General features: G+C 45.0%; 1 protein-coding gene across 8 annotated transcripts in view; it reads right to left on the bottom strand.

Moving 5' to 3' along the window:
• Positions 1-6,358: 6,358 nt before the first annotated feature.
• Positions 6,359-26,118, bottom strand: part of LOC126541322 (transmembrane protein 198) — a 123,967-nt gene continuing 104,207 nt past the window's right edge. For 5 of the 8 annotated variants that reach the window (XM_050188057.3, XM_055076543.2, XM_055076546.2 and 2 more), the window contains 6 exons: positions 20,151-20,283; positions 17,617-17,779; positions 16,791-17,120; positions 11,824-12,057; positions 10,067-10,200; positions 6,359-7,601 (listed from right to left, as the gene is read on the bottom strand). In XM_050188057.3, coding sequence (XP_050044014.1) covers positions 7,464-7,601; positions 10,067-10,200; positions 11,824-12,057; positions 16,791-17,120; positions 17,617-17,761 — 981 coding nt within the window. In that variant the 5' untranslated portion in view covers positions 17,762-17,779; positions 20,151-20,283 and the 3' untranslated portion in view covers positions 6,359-7,463. The other 3 variants (XM_055076547.2, XM_055076548.2, XM_072286524.1) reach the window with 3 other exon arrangements.

Here is a 26,118-nt window from a genome sequence, read left to right on the forward strand (position 1 = left end):
GCTAGCTGCTTTTTCCTTAATACCACTCGGGCCAGCGCCGCCGTGCCTTTGTTTCTTTGTGTGGCGTGTCGTCTCGGCTGTGTTCGGTGTGCTTCCAGTCAGATCAGTGGCATTTTGCCTCTAGAGAAGGGAGTCCTATGTGGTTCAGTGCTGGTCAGGGACGATGGGCAGGCATCTTAGGTTGTTTACTGCAGCGTTGTCATCTGCGCCTCTCTTACCCTCTGCTACAGTTGCGGAAACAGTACAAACCTTTAGAAGGCTGCTGTCGCCCTGATTCGTGCGAGGGCTGCACCCAGCCAACATTCTAGAAAAAAAAAGTGCGGCCCTTACAGGAGTAAATACGGTATTTCATTTGATCCTGCACAGAAAGTTTAGATGTATCAGACTTTCAGTGGTTCCATTGATCCCAGAAAGGTTATCCCAGAAAGCATCTTGTGAGCCACAAAATCGCTGTCAATCGATGTCTACTCTGAATGCACACCATTTGATGGTGTGGCATCATTTAGGTGTGTATTAACACTTTGCACTGATAGAGAGAGTAGACCTCTTTACCTGTGGCAGCCATCGTTAACTGAGCTCTGTGGCATTAAAGAGGCCCTTCTATGTGATCTGTGACAGCTGTCAGTGTGATGAGTCATTTTCATGAAGCCAAAAGCAGCCCCACGAAATGTGTGGAACATGTGCATGCACTGGAACAACCACCCCATAGCCTGCAACATCACCTATTTTCACATGCATGGGCAACATTGCTAAGCAGTCCCTCATTTACCAGTAGATGCCCAGCCACTGTGCTATTCCAAGAAGTGTTAGGGTATCTAAAGCTCCCTGAAAGAGGCTCCATTACTAGAAGTAGGAGGATATCTTCAAGTAAATCCAGCGACATATTAGTTGTGGCAAAGAGAGATGCTTAAGAAAAACGGGATTGCCTCTGGAGTCCACTGCTTCACCAGAACAACTTCCCGTGTACGGTTGACCGATGGGTAAAATTCAGACTTTTAACTGCTACGCTTCATCAAATAAAGACACTGAATCATCAACTTTGACTCTGCATCCTAGTTATAAACAGTTATGTGTCACATGGGCTGAACCACTGATCCGCGCTGATAACTGCGATGTTTCAAGGCCATGGAAAATATGGGGCAATCATTCTTAAGTTTTATGGAATCTTTAAATCACCTGTTGCAGATAACACAAATTTAGTGCCTTTAGCTGGATTATTTGCACAGGTGGACATTACTTGCATGAGAAATTAAAACACATATTCAACTATTTAACAAAAATTTGTCAATTTCCTAATTAATTACTTTACGGCACTTATTGTAATCAACGAATCGTAGCCGGTGGTTTGCAAGGCATATCCACTTGGATTGAATTTTTAGGATGACACTGCACCATCAAACTCGCTGCAAAAATGCACTATTCCACCTACATTTTTCACGAAACGCTCTTTTATGCACTTAAGTATGAAAGTAACTGGAACAAACAGCCATGCATTTCGTCCCACACTTTGGGAAATACCTCAAAACTGGTGTCATCCTGGAAATTCATTTCAAGTGGATGCATCTTCAGAACTCGCTGGCTACAGCTCATAAATTGCAACATGTGCCGTAAAGTATTTCATTACAAAGTTAATTAGTGAAAATTTTCTAATTAACTGGATATGTGTCTACTTATTGTGCTAGTATATTATCCGCCTCTTGAAACAATCCACCTCAAGGACAAGAATTCTGCTATCTGCCACAGGCAGTCTTTTTTTTAATTGTTTAAAAATTAGGAATGACCATTGCTGTATACTACTTGAATGCCCCAGATAGCACGACGAAAGATCTTGTATCAAGTGGCAAAGGGACAAGATTTCTCATGCTCCACTGAAGTTATGTGGCATCTTAAATCCCTTGCCCTGTCCGTCAAGACAGCAGCAGGACTCCTTCTGCCATCCTACGAAATTTGGTCTAAATTTCTCGCCAGTCTCACCTGCGATTATTATCACATTTACTTGCACATCTGTTGTTTCTTTTTTTTCCTTTCTTTTCTCCACGCTCCTCTAGAATCTCTCGAACCCCTACATGCATGAAGTGCTTTGTTCGCAGTCGCATATGTGCTGGTAAAAGTTATCTTCTTAATAAAGAGCTTCTCTCTCTCTCTCAGTGGTATCCAGAACGATCTAACCTTTCTTGCATTGGTGCACTAAAACATGTGGTCTGTGCTTGTATGTAGAACTGGTACTGTACACGTTTTACACTCTGAACAGCTTGGCCAACTGCCCTGAAGGCAAGCACCCCCACTTCTCTTTTTGTTCAAACCTGCCACCAGAAATTGACATGACACGGCGTCCCACAGTTATCTCCACTGGATGCAAACTGCAACCATGTGTCTCTTGTGGAACAAACAAGCGCATTTCTTTGACACCGGCTGTGGGGGCTCGGTGGCTATGGCAGTTTGCCGTGCATGAGTTTGCGGGTTTAATTCTCCACCGCCACAGCTACATTTGGGGCTGGAATGCAAGAATGCTCATCTGGTTAGATATAGGTGCACATTTTTAATGAACCCCAGGTGATCGGAATTATTAATCTAGAACCCTTCATGATGGCCTGACTCGTAGACACAATGTTGCCTTAAATTGTGAAACCCCATGAACCAAACAATCATTCAATTCATTTGACACACCGGGCATACATTAAGCAACAGTAGCTTGTCCAAACATGTTAGTTTTCTTGCAGCAATAAATTAGAAGGGAAATGCCCCGGTGGGCTTGAAGGATCCCACCTTCAAATACTAATTGGACCTGTTTTGCAAAGCTTTTTCTTTTTCTATGGTCGGTGACATAAGCTCTTGCTGGCATCCATAAGAGTACAGTTCCTACAAGCTCAACAGGGGCTATTGATGGCAGTATATTATTTTGCCAAACAGGCAACACTATTTGTGACTTTGGAAGACTCGATGGGAGGTTGGATGAAAACTGGTCATTGCTGCCTGTAAATGTTCCATGCTTATGTGGTGGTAGAACTCTCGTCTACAGGAAATGCACTGTGGATTTCTCATTATGTAATGAAGAGTCATCCAGAGGGCCTGCTGTCTAAATAGCTTCTGAAGTTTCCCTTGCTGTTCGAATCTGCTAAGGGAAGCTCTAAAACCTTACTTTCGGTTCTAGGCTCCCTGCTTTGACTGCAACCCCCACTCCACAATTTCTGGATATAGCTTTGTTTTTTGTTTTTTCTTATTGAATGATTTGTGTTCGGTCCTTGACAGTTTAATCCATCTTTCCACACTTTTGTGGGTTCATTGGTCAGCATTGCTGCCAGTGAGATAGTTTACAAAGATGCTTTGCTTTTTCCTTGTTTTTGAGGGAGCAGGGTCCTTGGGACTGCATGCACATCTTCATGCAGAGGTGGATCTATGGTGTTCGCAAATTGCTGTCCATTTTGAGCGTTATTGAGAAACTATTGCAGATGAGCCTGTGTGCTTGTCATTTCTGCACACTGCAGACGCACACTCCGAAATTTGCACTTCATGTGTGAATATTGTATCGATTTGTGTCAAGAATAGAAATTGAGGACCGTTCAGTCTATATGTGAGGCTGCATGTCATGTTTTGTCAGGCTGCACGTTTCACATTTTGTCAGGCTGCATGTCACTGAGTCTCATATTTAAGAGGAAGCTTTAGCTTGGGTGCTCCTATATAAATACACGTAAAAGGAGAATTCGTTTTTCTCAGCAACCACTGCACCAAATTTGATTAGGTTTGCTGCATTTAAAATAAAAACTTAAAATCCAGTGACTGTTGGTTCCAAATGTTCGATTTAAGCCCTCAATTTTTTTCTAAAAGATTGGCAAAAATTGAAAATTCTGAAAAAACAAAACTATAAAGTTTACAACTCTGTAACTCGGCAATGAAAAATGATAATACATACAATTCTGTTACTTGCATATGGTAGTACATCTAAAGCGGACAAAATCTGTGTTACACATGAATCTAAAGAAATTTAGTAATATGGAAATACAGCTTTTGCAGAACCCTTGTAAACAACGTAACAAATTCACATAAGATATAAAATGACGCATAAAATTTGTCCGCTTTGAATGATCTAATGAATGCCATTTACAGAACCGCGATATCTTCTCTTGATGCAGAGCTATGAATATGTAAACTTCGTGTTTCTATTTTCTAACTTGCGAATTTTTGAAAATCTGTTTAAAAAAATTCAGGACCGATATCGAAATTCCGCTTCACCAGTCACTAGAATTCAACTTTCTCTCTTAAATGCAACAAATTTCATTAAGATCAGTCCAGGGGTTATTTCAGAAAAATGTTTTTGCGTTTTAGATGTATTTGAATAGGCTGCGTCGAAGTTGGGCCCGAGCTAAAGCTTCCTCTTAAGGTCACGTACCTGTTGCACAGACATTTTTCAGTCCATATATAGTGCGATGCTCCAATTTCTCCGAGTGTAGGCAAGTACACATTGTAGCAGCTATTACTGTGCTAAGAAGCTCCAGGTTTGCACTTCTCTGATAGTGCTTTGCCAGTTGTGCATATTGATACTGCACATTTTGAAGCCACTTTGCATGTTTGCACCAAATTATACATGTGCCAGTGCTATAAGTTAGCTTGCATTATTGACCACATTCCTCACCTGCATTGAATGTCCTGCAGCATAAGTTCTGACGAGACGGACTGAATTCCCTGGCAGTAAAACAAGTGCCGACGACAGGGATCCATTGTGAACTATACTACATTCATAGGCCTATTCAATGCACTGCTGAGATACATGAAGCTGGTGCTTTTCCTTTAAAGTATTGTTGAGCACGTAAGTTTACACAACATGGCAGCATCAAGAAAGCAAAATCTTTTTGCTATTAATGCCTGCACCAAATTTTTAAAAATATCCAATGGCAGATAGCAAAATTCTATGAGAAATCAAAATGCTTAATTGAAGAATTCACATAATTATGCTAACTACCTTTTTAATTAATTACTCTACAGCACATATTTCAATATACAAATTGTACCTAGCAAGTATGCGAGGCACATCGACTTGGAATGAATTCTCAGGATTACGCCAGTTTGTAACTGTAAAAATGTCTGACGAAATGCATTGGCATTCATTACTTTTGTGCTTCAATGCATAAAACAACATTTTCTTAAAAAGTAAGTGGCACAACAAGTGCATATTTACCACAAATTTGATGGCGCATGTTTCAACACCAGTGCCATCAGAATTCATTGAGAGAAGACAATATGCCTTGCATACGCACTAGCTACAATTCATGGATTGAAATATGTGCTATAAAATCATTGAGAAGTGAATTAGCATAATTGTGTTATTTAATTGGGCATTTTGATTTCTCGTGGAAGTAATGGTTGCCTCATTTAGCAATTTAGATGAAGGGTTAGAATTGTTCTATCTGCCACAGGAAATCTTTAATAATTTGGTGCAGCTAAAAAAAATGAACACCCTGTGTATCCGCTGCAGTTGTTCTCTGTTATACATCGGTTATACATTGAAGATACGAGAAAATAAACTGCTCCTATGCACGAGAGACTGTTGCAGCAGCAATACCTTTGTGTAATGCACAGCCTTACATTGATATCATTCTCGAGGCATAAAGAAAAGATGAGAAAAGTTCTGAACTGTAAGAGGACACAGAGCATGGCTTTAGAGCCATCCTGCAAAGCACTTGCACCATACATACAAACTATGTGGCCAATGCAATAGCACTCTAAGAGCATGCATCCAACTTCAACACCTTACCATCATGCTGTTATTGTTACCATCTTACCGTTATACTGTTTTCACTCTAGCAGCAGGAGCCTGACAAGCTTTGTAACTAGCTGCATCCTTAGCAGCTATATATGCAGCACATCACTTGTAGCCAATGTAGGCTACAATAACAGTTGGCTGCTACTGCTACACATCTTAGAGGCCCATATGATGCCCACAAAAGCAGTTCTGTTAAAAAATAATGTTCGTGCTATAACAGAAGTCTCCTATAGCCTTTTTATTCTATGATTGCCCTTAACCCTAAACGTTTTTTTTTTTTTCATGCCATTGTGGAGATGTGTAAAAAATACGGTCCTATATATGCATGCTCTATTTTTTTGTTCTAAATGAGCTTGAAGCCTACACCAACTGAGAAATGCATTCCTCTAGCAATAATATAGTCTAAATGTATGGGTGAGGGTCATGGCAGGTCAGTAATTTTAGCAAACTGAAGGTAAGGTGGGTATAAGATTTTTAGGATGAGATGAAGGTAAACAAAATTTGAGGACATTCGTCCACCTCTGGTTTCACCATATTACACCATTGTATAACATCCCTGTTTTCAATGGCATGCTGTTATGAGGCAGCAAAACAACCAAGTGGTCATAAACAATCATTTTAATGTCCTGCAGCATATGATATGTACAGTGGAGTACAGCAACAACAATGAAAAAAACTTGGACGTTCTCAGATGTGCACAATGAGTCCCGTGTATCAGGGCTGAGTACACTCCAGGTGAAGAGATAATGTAATGACTACCTATTATTATACACCCATGCCTTGAATGTGTGAACATGGCATTTAGTGTTTTGTTATCAGAGAGTACACAATACTGTTTTTAGTGTCTGTAGTTTTGGCAGTCACTGAACACTACAAAGTTGTGCCACACGCTACGACTGCTAAGGAAAGAGAAAAAACTGTACTTGTCCTTTTCTCCCACGTATCACAAGTGAAACATATTCACATTAGTCTCTGTCCGTAACTATGTACACCAAACAGTCCTTTATTAGACCACATTCCAAACATCAACTCAACAGCACCGGGCCTGCGCTAAGCTCTTGAGCATGAGAAATGCCTCACTCTCTCTGCGCACTGGAAAAAGTCATGCGATAGATGAGAAATACTTTGTGCCCCAGCAACTTCCAGCATGGCTTGTGAAACGCATCCAAGACTGCACCTCTGACTTCTCTGCCATGTCTACATCAGCTTAAAACACCCTCAAAAGACCATTCATGAATATTTGCTTGCTGTAACAAACGACTAAAAAAAAAGTGCGGCTTAAGCTGCCGCATCTATTCAACACTCAGCACCACTTTCTTTCTACATTGCACTCCAACAGTGGATTGGGAGAGAAGCTTTTAAGACTGAAAATGTCACTGCTATGGAAACACCTTGTGTTACCATATTAACCTGCTTGTCTCGAAAGAACCTCCACGACACAGCTTCTCACCACAACACTGGAGCAGGTTAGTTGTCCTTCCCACACTCAGTTGGAGTTGTTACCATTTGCCTCAAGGCTCCTCGGGTCTGTCCCAGCTGAGGACGACAACTGAACACCTGCTCTGCACGTCAACGAACACAAAACGTTCGAACAAGAAGTTCGCTCCTTGTCGTCCGTGGCTTGTGTCCCTCTGGACAGCCAACCCTGCTCGTGTCCCACGGCTTGCTTGCTTCCGTACCTTTGTAGAGGCGATGAAGGTCGTTCTCAAGTCACTTGGCTCAGTGTGGTGGCTGTGCTCTCCGAAGGGTTGAGCATTGTGAGATGCGTCAGGTCGGAGTGGAGCATTGAGAGGCTGTCGTCAGGTGGTGGGCACACCTTCTTCTGCAGGCTCTGGATGTAGCTCTGCGAAGCACCCCAACGCCAGGAGGAACAAGTTTTCGTTGCCGAGAAATCGGTCGACCGCAGTTCAATAGGTGCCGCATTGAGCAGGAGCAGCATAGATAGGGTAAAGGGAGAGGGAGAGAAAAAAGGCCCAGTTTCTCAAACCCTGGGGACATCTCAACTCGTATTTGATTTTGTTTGCCAGGTAAAAAAAAAAAAAAAAAAGCTGTCGCTGAGCTTGACAAGGCAGCCAAGGTTGCAAGGCCACAGACACGGAGAAAAGTGGTGGTATGTTACTAAGGCAGTATGCAATCACACTGGCAATGGTTCTAGCTTAAATTTATGCACTGTTTCACAAGTAAAGTGGACAAAAACATCCTTCGTTTTTCACAGGCTGACGAGTCGTCATGCATTAAAATGCTTGTCAAAGTGCATGACTTGCACTTACATTTAACAATTAACAGCTGCATTCACATTTACTCCACATGTTACAAATCGAGACACGGGTAAAGCATTATGTTGAAGAGTGTGCTCATTTCAATACACATGCAAAGACCATGTCACTACACTGGCGGTGGTGGTGATTGTTTTTGTTCAAATGTTCAGTTGCACAGAAAGAATCTGATGGTTAAACAGCACAGATGTGAAAGCAGAAATTGTGCATGCTTGTAGTCATGCAGTGTACTTTAAGCATTTTTAGTGCAGTGGAAGAGGTATAGGTGCACAAATGTCTTCAAGCAGACGTGTTAAGATAAGCAACGGAGGACCATGGCTGCAGAGGTAGGTACTGCATGCAGTGAGACACCCAGGGATTGAAAAGGCCCACAGCCAATGTTAGTAAGTAGAACAAAACATCTACAATATCTCGTTCATGTTTAAACAAGTCACGTTTTTAAAGAGACAATGAATGCGACGTGTTTTTATTTATAGCCACAGCAGTGGCTTTGACTGGCATTAACCTTGAGCTTAGCAATTTAGCTGTGGGATATGGAGAGGGAGGAGGCTTGTTGATAACTTGCCATAATACCTTAGAAATGTGCTGTGACAAGATACAAGACAACAGAGATACAACAAAGAGGAGGGCATGTACGGACCAAACACTGGTCTGTATCCCTTTTCCCATTGAAACCTTTGTGCTTTTGTACTCTATCATAGTGTGGCTTTAAAACATTTGAGGCCATCTATGCCGGCTGACAAGACGTCCATCATTAATGCATTGCATGTATGAGGACCGAGTTTACTGCTGGTCTTTCCTTGTTCACAGCACAACTTGTTCATAACTTTTAAATGTTATTAAGTGCAGGTAAAAGAATACATGAAGTGACAGGATGAGCGGCATCATTTGGACACTTCGTTGTTAAAAAACACAATACATTACATATGTAATGGAGCGTGTGCTATCTTACTTTGACATAGAACAAGTTTCCCTGTTGCTTTCGTTTAATATTTGCAAATTTTGGCACTATAAGTATACCATAGCAGCCTGTTATGTGAAACTAAGTTATGACACCAGGCATCCTGTAAACATCAAAAAGGTGAACAAGAAGGTGGCAGGCTACTACCTTGGACATGATAATTTGGGCATGAAAGCAATTGCAGTGTATGTAGCCAAAAACTGCATTAAGCAAAATTAAATACTTGTGCAATGCGAGCGATGTTAAAGAGTAACATTATTGAAATGCAAAAAAAGAGCCCACTGTAATTCAAAGGTGTTTGAGAGGTGCACAGGGCTACCATATTCATTATCACTAAAATACCTTTAAATTTAATTGCCAGGAAAGCCAAAGCAGTCCTATCAGTGAGAAATAAGTTTACTAAATCAAGAATGCATTACAGAAGTGACAGACTACCAAGCAAAGCAGTTTGTGAATCGTACACACTTTTTTCTAGAGTAACGACAAATATGCAATACCATGGTACTAACAGAATGCTGTAATTTAATTAAGTGAATGGCATTCTGACATCGATTACTCGTAGGTCCCTTGAGCTGAGATTATCAGTGGCATACATTATGCTAGTCACAACTGCAAATATATGTGATACTGAACAATATGCTTTAACTATATAGAATAATTAAGATACTTTACAAGAATCCGGTGCCTCCAGACAATGTTACAAGCTATCTAGGCAAATTGGAGTCTGTGGCACACTGGATTTATCAGAGAATAGAAAGGCTACATTTTGTTCTGCTGCTGTCATAGCAGTCAGCACAGCACTGAATGCTTAATTTGTGCTTTGTGCCACCAGCTGTCATAAGTGCATGCTCCTCGCATCAGACCTCTTCAACATTTGGCATCATCTGGTGGCTTATTGCCCGTTGGAGGCTCGGAGTCACTCCTCCTAAGAGTTTGCCGCTTTCTGGTGTTTACTAAAGCAGCAGTATTACCTTGACAAACACGACACATTTAGCGATGGCCTTAGCAATGACAGACGCTTGCACATGACCCCCTGCTCTAGCCCTCCCTCGGCATGCCCGTATATCTCACCTGTGAGATGACATCTCCGTGAGCAGTCCGCACCTGGTACAAGTATCGGTATTTGCGCTGTCGTTGCTCTGCGCGGGATTCTTCTTGCCTTATTCTCTGTAGGTTGAGTTGACGAGACCTTCGGGATGGCCCAACTGCAGACAGGACAAAGAAAATTACTTGTATGTTGCACCAAAGATGCAGACCCCATAATGTAAGGCCAATCGGTTGCCCTGTTAGACACCGGAGGCTCGATCTAGTGACAAGCCTAAACATATTGATTGCATGGTCACTGAAAAAGGAGTGCACTAGTAAAAACAGCATTGCTCAATGACTGTGATAGCATACTGTACTATAAAGAGTGGCACATAAAGCAAATGAGGGCAAAATAAATGAAAGGAGGATGCATATGGTGACTAACAGAAGCTATAACAACTATGTATAAGCATGATTGAGTGCTCATTGAGTGCTCCAGTCCTACAAGTTGACGTACATGAGCTTGGCAGACAGGCACCCCACCAGTTGACCGGAGCAGTGGAACAGACTTGACGTCAGAAAGCCGTTTATATGGATGAACATATGGTTCTCCCAGTTGTTATTTTCAAATCTCGTTATCATAAAGCACGTAGATGAAAGTAAAAGCCAAAGCCAACTAAGCTTTCCCTCAAGCCGATCCTTTTTATTAGCTGGGCTGGCAGATAGCAGACGTGGATCTGCACAATTAATTGGCAGTTTTGCCAAAAGGACCAAGCACTGATTGCCGTAGCAAGCTTCAGCATTGTGCTTGATCTCCTCGGAAGGTGTTCTAATAGTACATGGGGGTGGCATCCTGGCACAAGGCTGCATGTGAGGCAATTGCTGCTACGTAGCAGGAACAGCAACCTGGCAGCTGCTAGGCGCACCTTGATGGTGTATGCGACGAGACTGACAGAAAACCGTGGTGATTTGTCAGCAGCCAATAAAAGGATTATATCGTTTTAGTTTGACGTTTACTGTCACCATCGCTAAGGCCAGTGTATGCACACAGCTGCTCGGCAGGAATGCTAGTGTCCATTTGCGCAATGCTCATGCCAGCAGCAGAAGGCAGAATGCTGCTCTGTCTCTGCTGCCGAGCCGATTGAGTGACAGTGCGTCCACTTGGCCTCGTCGTTTTTGCTGTCAAACCCACTGCAGTATCGTGTGCATCTCTGGGGACCTTCTAACCTCTGTGCACAGGCCACTCATGTGTTATCGGAGTCGTGACAGCAGCAGTGCCAATGGCCTGGTTGTGCCTCAAGTTTGTATAATTGCGATCACAATAAAACAAAGGTATTGCTACAAGTAAGTGTTCTAACATACACCCATCAGAAGCAGTGAACAATAAACCTTATCCATGGACAGACACTGCACATAAATAAATCCTCAGCACGTCAAACAATCACCTAATAAGTTTAACATCTTATCCTCAATGGAGCACCCAAATCACATCAGACACCTAACACAGTAACAGTACTACCATTGGCCATACACAGCCTGTGGTGTGGCAGACAAAGATATGGAGGGGGAGGTTTTACATGCTGCCTTGCTGGTGGATAGGCGTCAAGCCGGGACCAGTCTTATGCTTGTTCGATGACCTCAACATTTTTTTTAGAAGTGCCAGTGAAGGAATGGTCTTGCAAAGATGACTGGTCAGATAGAGCTCAATCTCCCTTTTTACATCTCCACCTGCTGCACTGCAGGCTACAACCAATGGTACAACCATGACAATGGAATGAGTGAGCACGCAATGCTCCACGTACTGTCAGAGTGGTAGGTGCCACGGCCAGTGAGCCGCCACTGGGTGATCACTCCGATGACGATGAGCAGTGGCCACAGCGCCAGTATGAGCCAGGAAAACCAGCACAGCGGCAGAGGGGGCTTGAGTAGGATCACACCCAGGGACCAGTCTGTCAGGCGTGACCGACTCACAAAGTAGTCTGAGCCTACCACCATCATGGCACCTCCATACACGCTCGTGCCTAGAATTGTCAGGGCTGTATGGGGCAAAACATGTGCAAACATGTAGTGTGGCCATAGCTAACAACTGCATTCAATGCCTATAACACTAGCCACTATGAACAAACCTTGGCAGTTTCATTTGATTTGTTAGTATCCTTATGGACCTAAGGCACTACAGAGTAAAAGAAACCAGGGAATATAGTATAATAATAGGAAATTTCTGGTTATACAATGTTAACTAATAATGTGCAACAACGAAAAATGTCTTTCATGGAGGTGACTGGCACATGAAGGCAATTCCAGTCCTCCAGAATCCATGGGATAAATGAATACAGGCAAGCCACTGTGCAACATGTGTTGGTTCTGACCTAATAAATTGTGATCAATGCAGTAGCTGTTTTTATTATGACCACTGTCCTACATCATACTGAACTAGTAAAATTCTCACAATATCTATAGCTGAAAATGGCTTCTGCAGTCCTGTGTGAATCTATGGAACAATTCCAGTGATAGCCACGGCACATGATTGGAGCCATGTGTGTCCTTGTGTATTTTCTAGTAAACCTACAATGACCTTTTGGTTATACTCTGTAAGCCCCACAACACTATTATACAGGCACAACAAGCAGATCGAGTGGCTGATCTCAACATCTGCTACACTACCTTGAGCCAGAGTGCGTCAACCTGGACAGGTAATTTCTATACAATCATCACTGAACAGATCACTTTGAACCAAGGAGTACTCCATATAGGACGAGTTCGAATTCTGGCCAGCATCGCGGCCAGCATCACGTTGACTGCTAAGAAGGCAGTTTTGAGCTTACGTAATAGAACGCATCTAAAACACGTCTCTGCGACTGGGTGCCAACTCATGGCGAAAAGAAAAAGCCAAGAAAATAAAATAATATCGATGTATTTGAACATTTCATGTGTGTGAACCTTTGGAAAACACAACGTAGTTTGCGCATAAAAAAGTGTGACTATGTTTTCTTGTGTGCAGGCGACCTTCCCGTCGAGTTTCCAAGCATTCTGCTCAGTCGCCATCAACAAAGCAGCTTGCATCATTCTTTACTTGAATGTTTTCTTTGTGAAGTTGTCTCTTTTGCCAGCTTTTTGTCAGAACTGGAAGGAGACTTCAAGATGGCCCCTGTCCACTTAGGTGTCTATTATAACCATCTACTGGAACACAGCCACTGCTGCCACTGAAAAATTCTGCTAGAAACCACCTCGGGATGACTGCTGATGTTAATGCAATAGCATTATCGCAATTTAGCAACACACCATGTTGCCACTGCCAAAACATTGCATACAAAAATTGCATACAGCAGCTGGGCTTCTCTCTCGCGCTACCCTTTGTACCCGCTGTGCCATCTAGAAGTGCCGCCTCAAAGTCCTTGCATGGTATGTCTGAATACATATTCAGACAAGACTGCCTGAATATACAGGGCGTTTTCTTTTCAGCTGCACCAAATTTTAAAGAATTTCCTGTGACAGATAGCAGAAATCTAACCCATGATCTAATTTACTCAATGAGGCAGCCATTACTTTTATGAGAAATCAAAATGACTAATTTCACACATTTCCATCTACTAATTGTAGCTAGTGAGTATGCAATTAGGCATATAGACTTAAAACGAATTCTGGGGATGGCACTGGTTTTGAGATATGTGCTGTCAAACTTGTGGTAAAAATGCAATGTTGCTCCACTTGCTTTAGAAAAATGCTGTTTTATGCATTGAAGCTCAAAAGTAACTGGAACATCAATGCATTTCGTTGGACACTTTAAAAATTAATATCTCAAAACTGGTGCAGTCCTCAGAATTTGTTCCAAATGGATATGCCTCGCAAACTCACCAGGGCATCTACCAAGTTGACATCTCCAAATTTCTTGAGTTTTCCAGGTTTTCCCTCAGTACCTTTGCAAAATTCCCTGAATGAGACAGAAGTTGGTTTTATGTCAAGGCGGGCTGATACCATGTTGCCCTATGCTGTCATTCTCTAGTAAGCACGCTGAAACAAAAAATGGTTCAATCCAGTTTGAATAGTAAGGAGTAATATCTATTTTATTCAAAAAGAAAACAGACGGAGCGTGTTAATAAAATGCACAGTGAATAAAATATATTCGGAAAATATGTAAAACCCATTCCAAATCAAATCGAAGATTTTCAAATACGAATGAAACTGAGATGCATAAAGAAGTAAATATTTTCGAATATGAGCTATTTCTATCAACTGATAGCAAGCTCATCAGTATGAGGCCTGAACTTTGTCACAACTAAGATTCTCTCTCAGCAGCTGGAAAGTGGACATCAACTGTCCTGACATACTCTCAGCCCATACACAACATATCAGTGTTGGATTTCACTGCTTTAAAGAGTTTATTTTGGTTTGGATGAGGGACACCTGCATCTCAGCTTGAGCCAACACATTTTTTCTTTAGTTCAAGCTCCTTCAAAGAGGCGGCATCATGCTTCCTTTCCTGTTCATTCCTAAATGTGTCGGTCCTTTCTGTTCTCGTCCTCCTTTCGCCCCGCATTCGCCCCATGGACCATTTAAAGCATCCTCTTGGTCAGTTGTACAGACAACGGCCGATTTTTCAGACTCCCAGGGGCCGCAAACACGTCCGAAAAATCGGGCAGTCCGAAAAAAATGAAAATTGCATGTTTTTAATTGCCCTTAAGGGCTCGAATTGTCACAGGCACGTCCGGAAAAAGCTCTTAAGGCCTGCCAGTACACTTATTAGGCATATCGGTGCTCGTACTGTGACAGGAGACGGGGGTGCATGCACATATACTTAAGGAATAGATACTGTGTCCTGTGACAATTGCCCCTTCCCACGTTTGTGAAGCTTCACGCAATATGTTGCATAGGCTTGACCGTGTGCCACTGCTGTATTGACGTGAAGCTAACTTTTGGAAACGGCCATTACACAACACGCTGTGCTTACTGAGCTTCGAAGCCAATCGCGTGGATTACAAAGGCAGAGTTGGTGCCATTGCTGACAGCGGCGAATTCTTTCAATGAAAAAAACACGACACCGCATGGCAAGAAGCTTAATAGCGAACGTAGAAGCAGCTAGGCCTAGCGTTGCCGCGGTAGTGGCTACGGCTGCCAGTGGATCTGCGCGTGAGAGCGCCGGTTCGAGGCGGCAAGATAATCAAAATGGAGGCGATGGTGGCTTTGATAAATGCCATTTCGGACCTGCAGTCAGAGCAAAAAGTCCGAAAAATCAGAGGGCGAAGTGTTCTTGCACCCTAAATTTCAGACGTTCTTATACATTGACTCTATGGTGGTGCCGCAAAGCCATGCGAATTATCGGGCATGTCCAGAAAATCGGGCGTCTGGAATATCGGTCGTTGACTGTACTCTGGATACTCCTCAAGCCGATGACATGGTGTCAATGATGATTCGTTGCGATTCCTCTGTTACTGGAGCCAACATTCCTGCGACTTTCGTTCCCTTTCAATAAAATTACAGCTAACAAAAGCATCGCCACCCACACTCTCACGTGGTTCCCCGCTCACATGGGATCCATCATGCGAGGCCCCACAAACCTCAACAAGCTGGCCCACTCCAAGGCGCGAGGTCTCGCTTTCCGCGACCATGGAGAACTCCAACGCCGGCCCGCCGTGGTGGAGAACAGAGATCAACCGACCACATACAACGAAATTGCGCAGCACTTCTATCTCGGCAGGAGAGACTTTCCCCTTCCACACAAGAAGTTAAATAGAGCGCAGGCATTGACCCTCAGATTATTGCAAACAGGCTCATATCCCAACCCGGCTTTATTCCACAAAATTTATCCCGACACCTATGCCACTAGTTCTTGCAGGCACTGCAATGACATCGCTAGCCTAGAACATATGCTCTGGCGTTGCCCCTCGTTACGAGGCACAGAACAAAGCAATGAGGACAAGTGGTTCTCCGCTATCAAGAGCCCCGATGCCGGGGCGCAACTATGGGCTGTCCAGAGGGCCCACGATGCGGCGGTCGGGCAAGGCCTGACTGTCCCAACGTGGGAGCGGCCCGCAGCGCACTGAGTCGCGTACCTCAGGACCTTATTAAAGTTTTGCATCCATCCATCCAGCTAATCTTCCCTGCATGATAGAAGAGTATTCCCTGAATATCTCCAGACTATTAAAATTTCCTGAGAAATCCCAGTTTTCCCGGTTGGTAGACACCCTGATTCACCAGCTGCACTTCATAAATTGAAATATGTGCCGTAATGTAAGTAAATAAGAAGGTAATTATATTAATTGTTCAATTAACCATTTTGATTTGTAGAAGAAGTGGCCGCCTTGTCGAATAATTTAGTTCAAGGGTTAGAATTGTGCTGTCTGCCACGGCAAACTTCAAAAATTTGGTGCAGCTAAAAAGAACATCTGGTATAACACGGGTTTCATTCTGCCCAGCACCCCATAAATTGTAAAGGATTTTTTTTTTTCAGTGAAGAGCGGTACAATCCGGTGACCCAGATTGATGTCAAAGAGGTTCATTGAAGAGCAGCACATACCCGGTGGCACACACCCAGTGACCCAACTTGGTCCAATGGTTGGTTCTGACCCCGGTTCCCTCAGCACGGCAGCTCCATGCTCTACCAGTTAGATCATGAACTACCCAGTGACCCAAGTTGGTGTGAAAGAGGTTAGATACAGACAAACAAGCAAACAGACAGAGACAGACAGACAGACAGACAGACACACCGCAAGCTGAGTGAAGTTCCCAAAGAATGCAATCACATTAGAAGACGCTGAACAGGCCGCAGTACCTTTCTGCCAGAAGAGGTTGAGCACAGCACCCAGGATGCTGCAGGCGAGGAGGATACCAACAGTCAGCCACACTGTGGACGGCGTGTACCAGATCCGCATCAGGGCTATGCTACCAAAGCCTGCAAACAGCCCCGTGTGGAAGCCGGTCAGGAAAAGGCCCGCATGCTGCACCAGCATGGTGATGAGGCCAAACAGCAAGCCAGCACCGAGAGAGACGCCTGCATTGCCTGCTGTTGGCAGGAGGCTCTCCACAGTGCAGATCTTGAACACCACAAAGGAGCCAAAGAGGAAGCCCGTCAGGAACATCACAGCCTTGAAGCAGCGATACCCTGGGTGCAATAGTGGCAGCAGCACAGAAAGAAATTAACGAAACAGCTTGTAGCAGTGGATGGTGTCGAAGCCACCAGGCATATTAGCACTGCTCTGTACATGCTGCCACAATCTCTTAGGTCTCACTAGTAAGTATAAGTTAGTAGCAACATGGTTTGAATGCCATTCATTTATCAATATGTTTGTTTATCATTAAGTCTGCACAATATAAAAGACACCAGCCAGCCCAAAGACAACTACTTGACTCCGCATGTACAGTGCGATTACTGAAAATAAAAACAGCAGTTTTACTTCTCTTTCTCCTTCTCTATTATCCTCCTACAAACATTTTCTAACAATAGTCTTGCTTGGCGTGAGAAATTGAACCTATTTGTGCCAAATAAAAAATGAAAATTAATGTTTCTTCCTTTTATAGATCTGTATCTGGCAGATGTTTTCTTTCAGGTTATGCACATGAACCTACTTATTTTTTTAATGCCCACAAAGTTAACTCACCATACAGTGTGTAGACAACACCAAACACCATGTACATGCCGCACAGTATAGCCACTGGAATGTCATAATCAAAGGTGAATTCTTCACAGTCCAAAGTCTCAGATGAGTTGGTGTCTCGCCCATGGTCGAAGAACTGGTCCTGCATTGTTGGGCTGGAGGAGTCCTAAGAGGGAAAAACAACAACAAAAAAAAACAAAAAGTAAACAGAAGGGTTTGTGTTCATTAGCATACAAACTCTTTCGTCATAATGAACACTGGCATTTCGAATGTGCTGGTCATTAATACTCTCATATATTTTGCATAGCAACTAAAACTGTTGTGTATTAAAGGCAACACAAGACATGTTCAAGACAGTTGTGCCGAATTTTAGCAGGGAGGATTCCCGACTAAACATGCTTAGCCTCAAGAGGCCTCTAACGTCATCATTCCATAAAAGTAACCATCACAATGATGCTGTGATCTTGAAAACCTGTCAAATTCCAAAGCATGTAGTAAGTCATTCGCTAACATGCAAAGCTTACCCAAAAAAGACAAAGTGTACACAGGAAGAGGGAGACAAAGTGATCAGAAGTGGCTGAACAAAGGAAGTCTCAGCTGCATCCAACATTTCGACAATTTCCTTTTTAAGAGCAGCAAACAATTTCCTTGGCAGCATTAAAATTAATTTAATTCTGGGGTGTTGTGCACCAAAACCCCAACATAGTTATGAGGCAGACTGTAGTGAGAGATTCCAGCTTAATTTCGACCACGTGGAGTTCTTTAATGTGCACTTAACGCACAGTACACAGGTGTTTCTGCATGTCGCCCTGATCGAAATGCAGCTGCTGTGGCTGAGATTAGATCCTGCACACCAGGGTTTAGCAGGGCAACACCAAAGCCACTACGCCACAACGGTGGGTCTTGGCAGCATTTATAGAGCTTTCTCTCCCAATCTCCAATGGAGCAGGAGAATGAGCAGTGTGAAAAAGTAAAGTTAGGGCAGGGTAAGGGAAACGTAAATGTTTAAAAGAAGTGATTACTCATGAGTCTAAAAAGGGAAGGATGGTGGATCTGCAGGTTTTTCTAAAATTGTGCAGACGGAAAAAAAAAAAAAAACCAGATGCACAATAAGAAATGAATCGTCATGTACATGCAAGCAGCTTTTGCAGTGGCTAACCCTTGTTTATAGTAAATTATTATGTCACTATGAACAGAAAAGCTTATACCAATCACACCTATGGCAGTAGTCTGGATCTCCACAACACAAGATAGCCAGAATGTGTGCAGATTTGGGTGAAATTGGAACAGAAGTGCAGTGCTTGTTGTACACGTCCCCTTTACTCCTGTCCTATCTACAGCATGCCTTTGCAATTTTAAAAAGCCAGGAGGGGCAGGGTAGATGTGGAAAAGTGGAGGTGTTTTCACTATGCAGGACAGTGCATGTACTGATGAGACATATTTATTTACTTATTTGTTTATTTACCAAGGAAATGGCCCTTCTGAAGAAAGTCACCCCATTGAGCATGTTTTACCATAAGGCGTTGTTCTGACTCTTTTCTGTTTCCAAACCAAGAAAATAGAACTGAGCACTACAAGTTTTAAGGCTATACATTGTTGCCATCTTAAAATAGCAGTTTTCAGTACCCGTCATAAGGTTCAGAGAGAGATTTCAATTACAATGACATGCCCTTAAGAACAGTGCCGATAGATATTCCTGCTTACATTTCACAACTTACGATATCTTTTCTGCTTGTGCAAGAAGCTGTGAATAACATTTTGCCAATGTGAATATAGCTTAACAAAGCCATTTATATACATATATTTTTTTACAAACTGACATGACATAATATATTGAGTTGAACAGGATCAGTCAGTGTATTCCAAGCACAGTGTGGTGGTTGACAAGATAATCATATATAGTAGTTTCCAATTAAGTCATGTGTCTAGACCCATTAGGGGTACTTCAGGAACTAGTATTCAATTACTTTTGTTACAAGAAAAAAAGGCACGTGAGCAAACTATGCAGGGTGTCCCAACTAACAATATGCAACAGTTTAGAAAAACCAGCTGCAGATTATTGGTAGACACATGATGAATCCTCCACAATTTTGTTTCCTTGATTAGATAGAATAGTAATTTAATTAACTAACCTTTCAATTATCAAGTTTGATTAATTGTAGGCTGTTGACGGCGACACGGTGACTATTCCGCAATTTATTTCTCCTTAATTATAATTAGTACTTAACTAACTTTATAATGATCAAATTAATGGTATTGGTGAACGTCACTATGAATACATACTAAACACATGTAATGAACACAAACAAAAAATGAAGAGAGAAAAGGAATGAATTAATTCCATGCGTTTAAATGTGCTTCAATGTAGACACAGGCATGTTACGCACTGACGACTTTCCGTGCTTTCGGCACAGCGCGAACACGATACCTCGAAGTTCAGATATCTCAGCCCTTAAACGTTAGATGTTATAGCCGCCCAGAAATAGTTAAACGACGGGAAAAAACGGATAGGCACACGCAGTCAGTCACGAGCTCACCTTTTAGAGGGAGACAGCTTTGGCACACACCTAAACAGCAGAGACGCTGGTAGGCGGACAGGTCGAGCTCAGAACCTCCAAAGCGCGGGCTCGCAGCAGGCAGGGGTCATGCCTGCTCCGGAGGCCCCGGTGCCTGCAGAGAGCACATGCGCGAGAGAATTAAAGACAACACGCGCGGCCAGGAACGAGACCGCAAAAAAAAGCTGCGCCAGGCTACGACAAAAAGCGTCCCACGCACGGTCAGCAGACAGATTGTCGCGGCCATGCACGGAAGGCGGTCGACGTATGCGGAATTCGCCTGTAGCTGCGCAACCGGAATAGCCGCCAACGCTTGTTTCAGTACCGTTACCGCGTACGCGAAAATGAATCCGCGCACGTTTATGTGTGCACAGCGCCGACTGCTCGCGCCAGCTGCAGCGACACGAGGCACGCGACAGGCGCGTTCCATTATTTGGAAAGCGCGTCGCGGCGCTGCGCGTTTGAACGTACGTTCGTCCAACGCTCTTGCGTACTACACACACTACAGCGCAGAGGGCGCGACGCTGTTGCGTGCGGACTGGCAACGGCCAGCTGGTCAGTAACGGACGCCCAGATGACACGCTACGGGAAATGCCGTTAAAGGAATACGCGACTGCAGCTGTCGCATAGCTAGCTGATAAGTCACCAAATCATTCCATTTCGTTCAGAAAAATAGGAGAGAGAGACGATTTTTTTTCTTGTCATGTTCGTACACTTTACATCGCGCGCATGCGTGACAACAGTCAACTCAGCTATGGTCAACGCAACTGCAAGGCTTGTCGGAATGAAAAGTGGGCAACGGGAAGCGATCTAGACCACGTGTTTTCCTTTCCGTATTCGCCTTTGTGAGCGACACACACTGGCGTGATTCACACACACACGCTAATTTTTGAGGAATAGAGCACGTTTAGCAATGGGTTACGCCAATTATTCACTGCTAGCGTTTCGTTCCGACCTGTCTGACTGCACGTATGTACATACAGCGAACAACCGTCAGAAGAACCATGCTACCACGCATAAAGCGTGCACTAGCTGGAAAATACCTCAGGATTTTGTGACTTTTATCTGCTTTAATTTTTTGCACCTCGTCATCGGATCGCACGCCGCCTCGTCGCCGTTATCACGCCTATGTCAATCATCGCGACTGATGAGCAAACAACAATCGTTACAAGATACGTAAATGGTAAAACGCTCAGACGCTTCCACGCGCAGGCACTGCAGCTATTACAGTACGAACAACATACTCTCGACTGCAGCGCGCGTCAAACACTGACAGATGAAGTTCCATTGGACTTGCATAAATTAGGACAGATTATAGTTATACATAAGCAGGTTTATAGATTTAACTGGGCGTGTTAGGTGAAGAGGTTAGAAGCAACACGCTTCCAGCTACTGCATTTCACTTTTCGAAAAAGAAAAAGAGAGAGGAGGAAGAAGAAGGAACCACACCGGCACTGACGCGTATTGCAGAACTATGAAAAAAGTTCAAAAATACGCAATTAGATAAACAAGCAAACAAGTAGAACATGCACTAATACTTTCCGAGTATACACTAACAGTGTCCGAGCTAATCAACAAGAGACATTTTGCTTGCGTCCACCCGTGTCTATTCGGCACTGAAATAAAAGTTGCGCGATTGATTGATTGATTAAATTATGAAATTTTACGTGCCAAAACCACTTTATGATTATGAGGCACGCCGTAGTGGAGGACTCCGGAAATTTCGACCACCTGGGGTTCTTTAACGTGCACCTAAATCTAAGCACACGGGTGTTTTCGCATTTCGCCCCCATCGAAATGCGGCCGCCGTGGCCGGGATTCGATCCCGTGACCTCGTGCTCAGCAGCCCAACACCATAGCCACTGAGCAATCACGACGGGTCCGCGATTGATTGATCGAGAATTCACCTAATAAAATGACGAAAGGCGATAACGCTGATAAACGTAAAATAAAGAGTGAAAAGAAAATGTTTACGGAAAAGTTCCGGAGAATTTGCAGATACATAGTATACACTACTCGAACTAAAAGATGGCGCGGCACATGTTTATAGCATGTATGGGGAACACTGGGAATATGTGCGGCACGTTAGGGCGACAGCAGCACATGCCTCACGCTGCATAACAAGGCAATTAACAATGTGCTCAACGTACACATCTGCTACGCTCGGGGCGCTTCACGCCACCAACGCCCTAACGTTGGCTTCTCCCCGTAGCAAGCGCGCTCAGGACGGAGCAAGCCTCGCAGGAGCAGGCAGGGACGTGGCGGATGCCATACTGGAGACTAATCAGAGTCAGACGTAGCGTAAACGCAGGAAAAGCTTACGTAAGCATGACACATCAAAGAACAGCTCTACTAGAAGCCACCTTGGCGGGACTTCTCGAGGAACCGGCCTCGACTACCGTTTGATATGTGAAAGATACGAGCGTGTGAGACTTCTGGGCGAAAATTGCGTCGCCTCAGAGTTGCCAACGTTATAAGTTCGCCGATTTCGAGCAACGCACAATGACTTCATTTTTCTTAGTCGCACACACACAAAGAAGAGAGCGGTGGTACCTGTCACCTGCAGTAAATACGACTCCGCACTTCTTGTTCCCAAAGAAAAGTGGAAACAGAGGAGGAAGAATGAAAACTAGCAAAATCAGAAGGAGCAAACGAGTCCGCGCACGTTCCTGATGTCACAGGCAGCGCTTTTTACCTTCAAGTTCACTCTTGCACTTTGAACCTTTCTACCACACTACAACACCACCAACAACAACGACAATAACTACTACTACTACTACTACTACTACTACTAATAATAATAATAATAATAATAATAATAATAATAATAATAATAATAATAATAGAACAGCTGAAATAGAGCGCGCACAGTGCTCTATTTAACAGTCAAGTATGCAGGTGACCCGCCGCGCGTCAAGCTGCCTGTCGTCGTCAGCCCGGTTGACGAATTCTGCATCGTGCGCCGAACCCTTTCTCCACATCTCTCAGCCAGTCGGGGCGTCGACGCGTCGCGTGCTTTTCTTTGCGGATCTCGGTAGACAAGCGCCGGGGGCGCGGTGCGCAAGTGTGTCGTCTCGCGGGCGCCCGCCGCCTGAGAGGCGACGTCCCGCAGACGCCGCCGCCGCAGGCTCGCCCTAGACACTCACTCACATTCGCGGCTCGTAAAAGCGGGTCAACGACTGCTTTGCACAGGCGGGAGAAGGTCTGCCCTGCCCTAGCCTGCGGCTGCGTCGCACTGCTGCCGAGGAAACACCGCGGTTTCGGCAGCGGTCTACCAACGCATGCAGGGACGCCTCTAGCTCACCGATTCAGTACAGGGAAATCTAGGGCGGTGTTGAGTTGCCTGTATCCGGTCTGTCCAGGACTTGTTCTTTGCCCGTCCGTTAACGAATGTTGCGGTCGACTTCTCTAAGCACGACATCACACTCTAAAAAAAGTTTGCACCCTTTGGGGTGTATATCTGCCACACAACAATAATCGTCATCCGCCTTGACGCGTTTCCTTTCTTTAACGCTGCGAGCCCTGTGCTTTGCAGTGACGAACGGCATACGCGTTATCAGCATGACATAGCATTCCCGACAGGAAAGTAGCGTACGCGGCGTTTTCAAGGAAGGAAACGCATAAAGGCAGATGACGATTTTTGTTGTGTGGCAGAGATACACTCCAAAGGGTGCAAACTTTTCTTAGAGTGCACAGTTAAACACCTGCCGCCACGACAGCTAGGTTAACGCGTACCGGATCTCGAGTATACGGGCCCAATCGGCGTTTACAACATGCATCACTCTCTATTGACTTTGAACGGAACAGTTAATTTTCAGGCGCGCAAACACGTGGACACTGCACACGTCATTTGCGAGATAAGAACAACGCTTAAAGTTAAGCGTGACAATCCGTGCGTGTCGAGCAATATTCAACGTAAACGTTATCATCACCGAACAACTTTTCAAGCAATACCCGCGATGAATTACGAACGCTCGGCGTTCGCCTCTCGCTTACACACACATGCAACGCAGACGAGCAAAACGGGCGCGATCATTTTCGTGGACGCACGCGAGCTCGACGTACGCAGACGAAACGTGTTGTGCCACACGCCACGAGCTCGCGTCTCGAAAAGGCTGACTTCAACGCTAAATTAAAAGCAGTCGTCCGCTAGCACAGACTGCGCGAATGCTCACGGCGGAAGCAAGTCCTAACGTGACTGCGAGAACGGAAGGAGGACCCGCCACGCCGGCCGTATAATCTAATCGCTTCCGCACGCGGCGCAATTAAAATACAGATGAGGCGGGGTCGCGGCTGCGAACCGTCGGGACGTCGTCAACACGACTGCGCTGCCTCCTCTCCTCCTCATCGTTGCTTCTTCCGACCACCGCAGCGGATCCGCTCAAGAAACCAGAGTCGGCGGCGGAGCAGCACACGTGCACTCTTCGACGTGAACCCGAACGGCAAACTGCAGGGATGGAGTTAACCGCGTCCCTCCTCCCCTCTCTGCTCCTGGGCCGCTTCCGCAGACAGCGCGCCGTCTCGCGCGGGGGTAACACTAAAGATAACGCGCTCGAGACGCAAGGGGGAGGGGCGGAGATGCGGCGCAGCGGGAGAAGCGGCAGGGAGGCACGCAGGTCGAGCGAGCAACGCGACAGCCGCCGGCGCGCAGAGCGAAAGGAGAGCGGGAGAGGTCGGCTCTGCTGATGAGCGCGGCTGCAGCTCGGCGGGGAAACGGTTCACTGCCTTCGAGCGCGCTTTCACCGGAGCAGAAGTGCTGCGGCCGACGTGGGATTCGCAACTGCATTCTTCAGGAGGCGCCGCGTGGCCAATACGTGGACGATGGCGCGGAAGGGTGCGCGCGTGGCGTGCGATATATATATACGAACCAACCTGTCGACTTGCATTAAGCCAGACTATGTGGCTGTTTTCCTGCCTCGGAGAATGAGAAAGAGAGAAAAAAGAAAGAAGATGGATAATGCGTGCTTGACGACTGTTTCGAGTCAACACGTCAAACTGTTACGCACGCGATATAGCACTTATTCAGTCGAGATAAGAACAACGAAAGAAAGCATGACAGCGAGATTAAAACTACAACACATCTTCATTTTTATAGCAGAAAAGTAGCCGGTGTTAAGCATTAGGCCTACAGGTATGCACGCGCGAAAAGGAAGAAAACCAGTGCGGCTGGCTTCATATGCCATATCATTGCTGTAACAATGGCGGATCACGAATTGCGCTTTCCCGCCAAAGGTTTTACCGTATACCTTTGCCCACAAGGGCCCATTCAGACGCGGCGGCTCGCCGTGGCTGAAGCTCCGCCGCGTGGAAACGTCTCGGCCACCGCTCCGGTTGTCGCGCCGCGCACACACACACGCACCACGACGTCCTTCTCTTCTCCCCGGTGAAAAAACGCAGGCCGCGGCGCGCGCGACGCTCGAACGGTCGCACGCGTTTAAGCTTTCCCAACGTTCGGGCCGATCGGGTGTCGCAAGGCCCTCCGCCGCCGCTCGCGTCGCGACAAATGGTATACCCCGCCCCCTGGCTTCCCTTCTTCCGCGCAGCAGCCAACGTTGGCTGCCGCATGCTGCTGCTGCGAATGCCGCAGCTTGCCGCCGCCCTCCGCAGGCTGCGGCAATTGCTTGGCCCTGCCACGCTGCTCCGTTTTCTCGCTAATTCAATCTCCTTTTTTTTTTGCCCCCGCCGTCGTATAATATTGTTTCGCAGAGAACGGCCCGTCGTCGTCACTTCGCGAGACGACCTTGACCTCCGGTGCAGTCGGCGAGCAGATGTCGCGAGGCTCGCAAAACAACCTTCGCACAAGCCGCGCGGCAGCCGGCTCCCGACTGTTCTACGAGACCGAATAGTTTACAGCCGGCAACGACAACAGCAAAGAGAGAGAGAGAGAGATAAAAAGAAGTTAAAAAAGAAAAAGAACGCTACTAAAGATTAACATTTCTCGCAGTTTGTC

Source organism: Dermacentor andersoni, chromosome 2 (genome assembly GCF_023375885.2).
Source record: "Dermacentor andersoni chromosome 2, qqDerAnde1_hic_scaffold, whole genome shotgun sequence".
Taxonomy (NCBI): Eukaryota; Metazoa; Arthropoda; class Arachnida; order Ixodida; family Ixodidae; genus Dermacentor; species Dermacentor andersoni.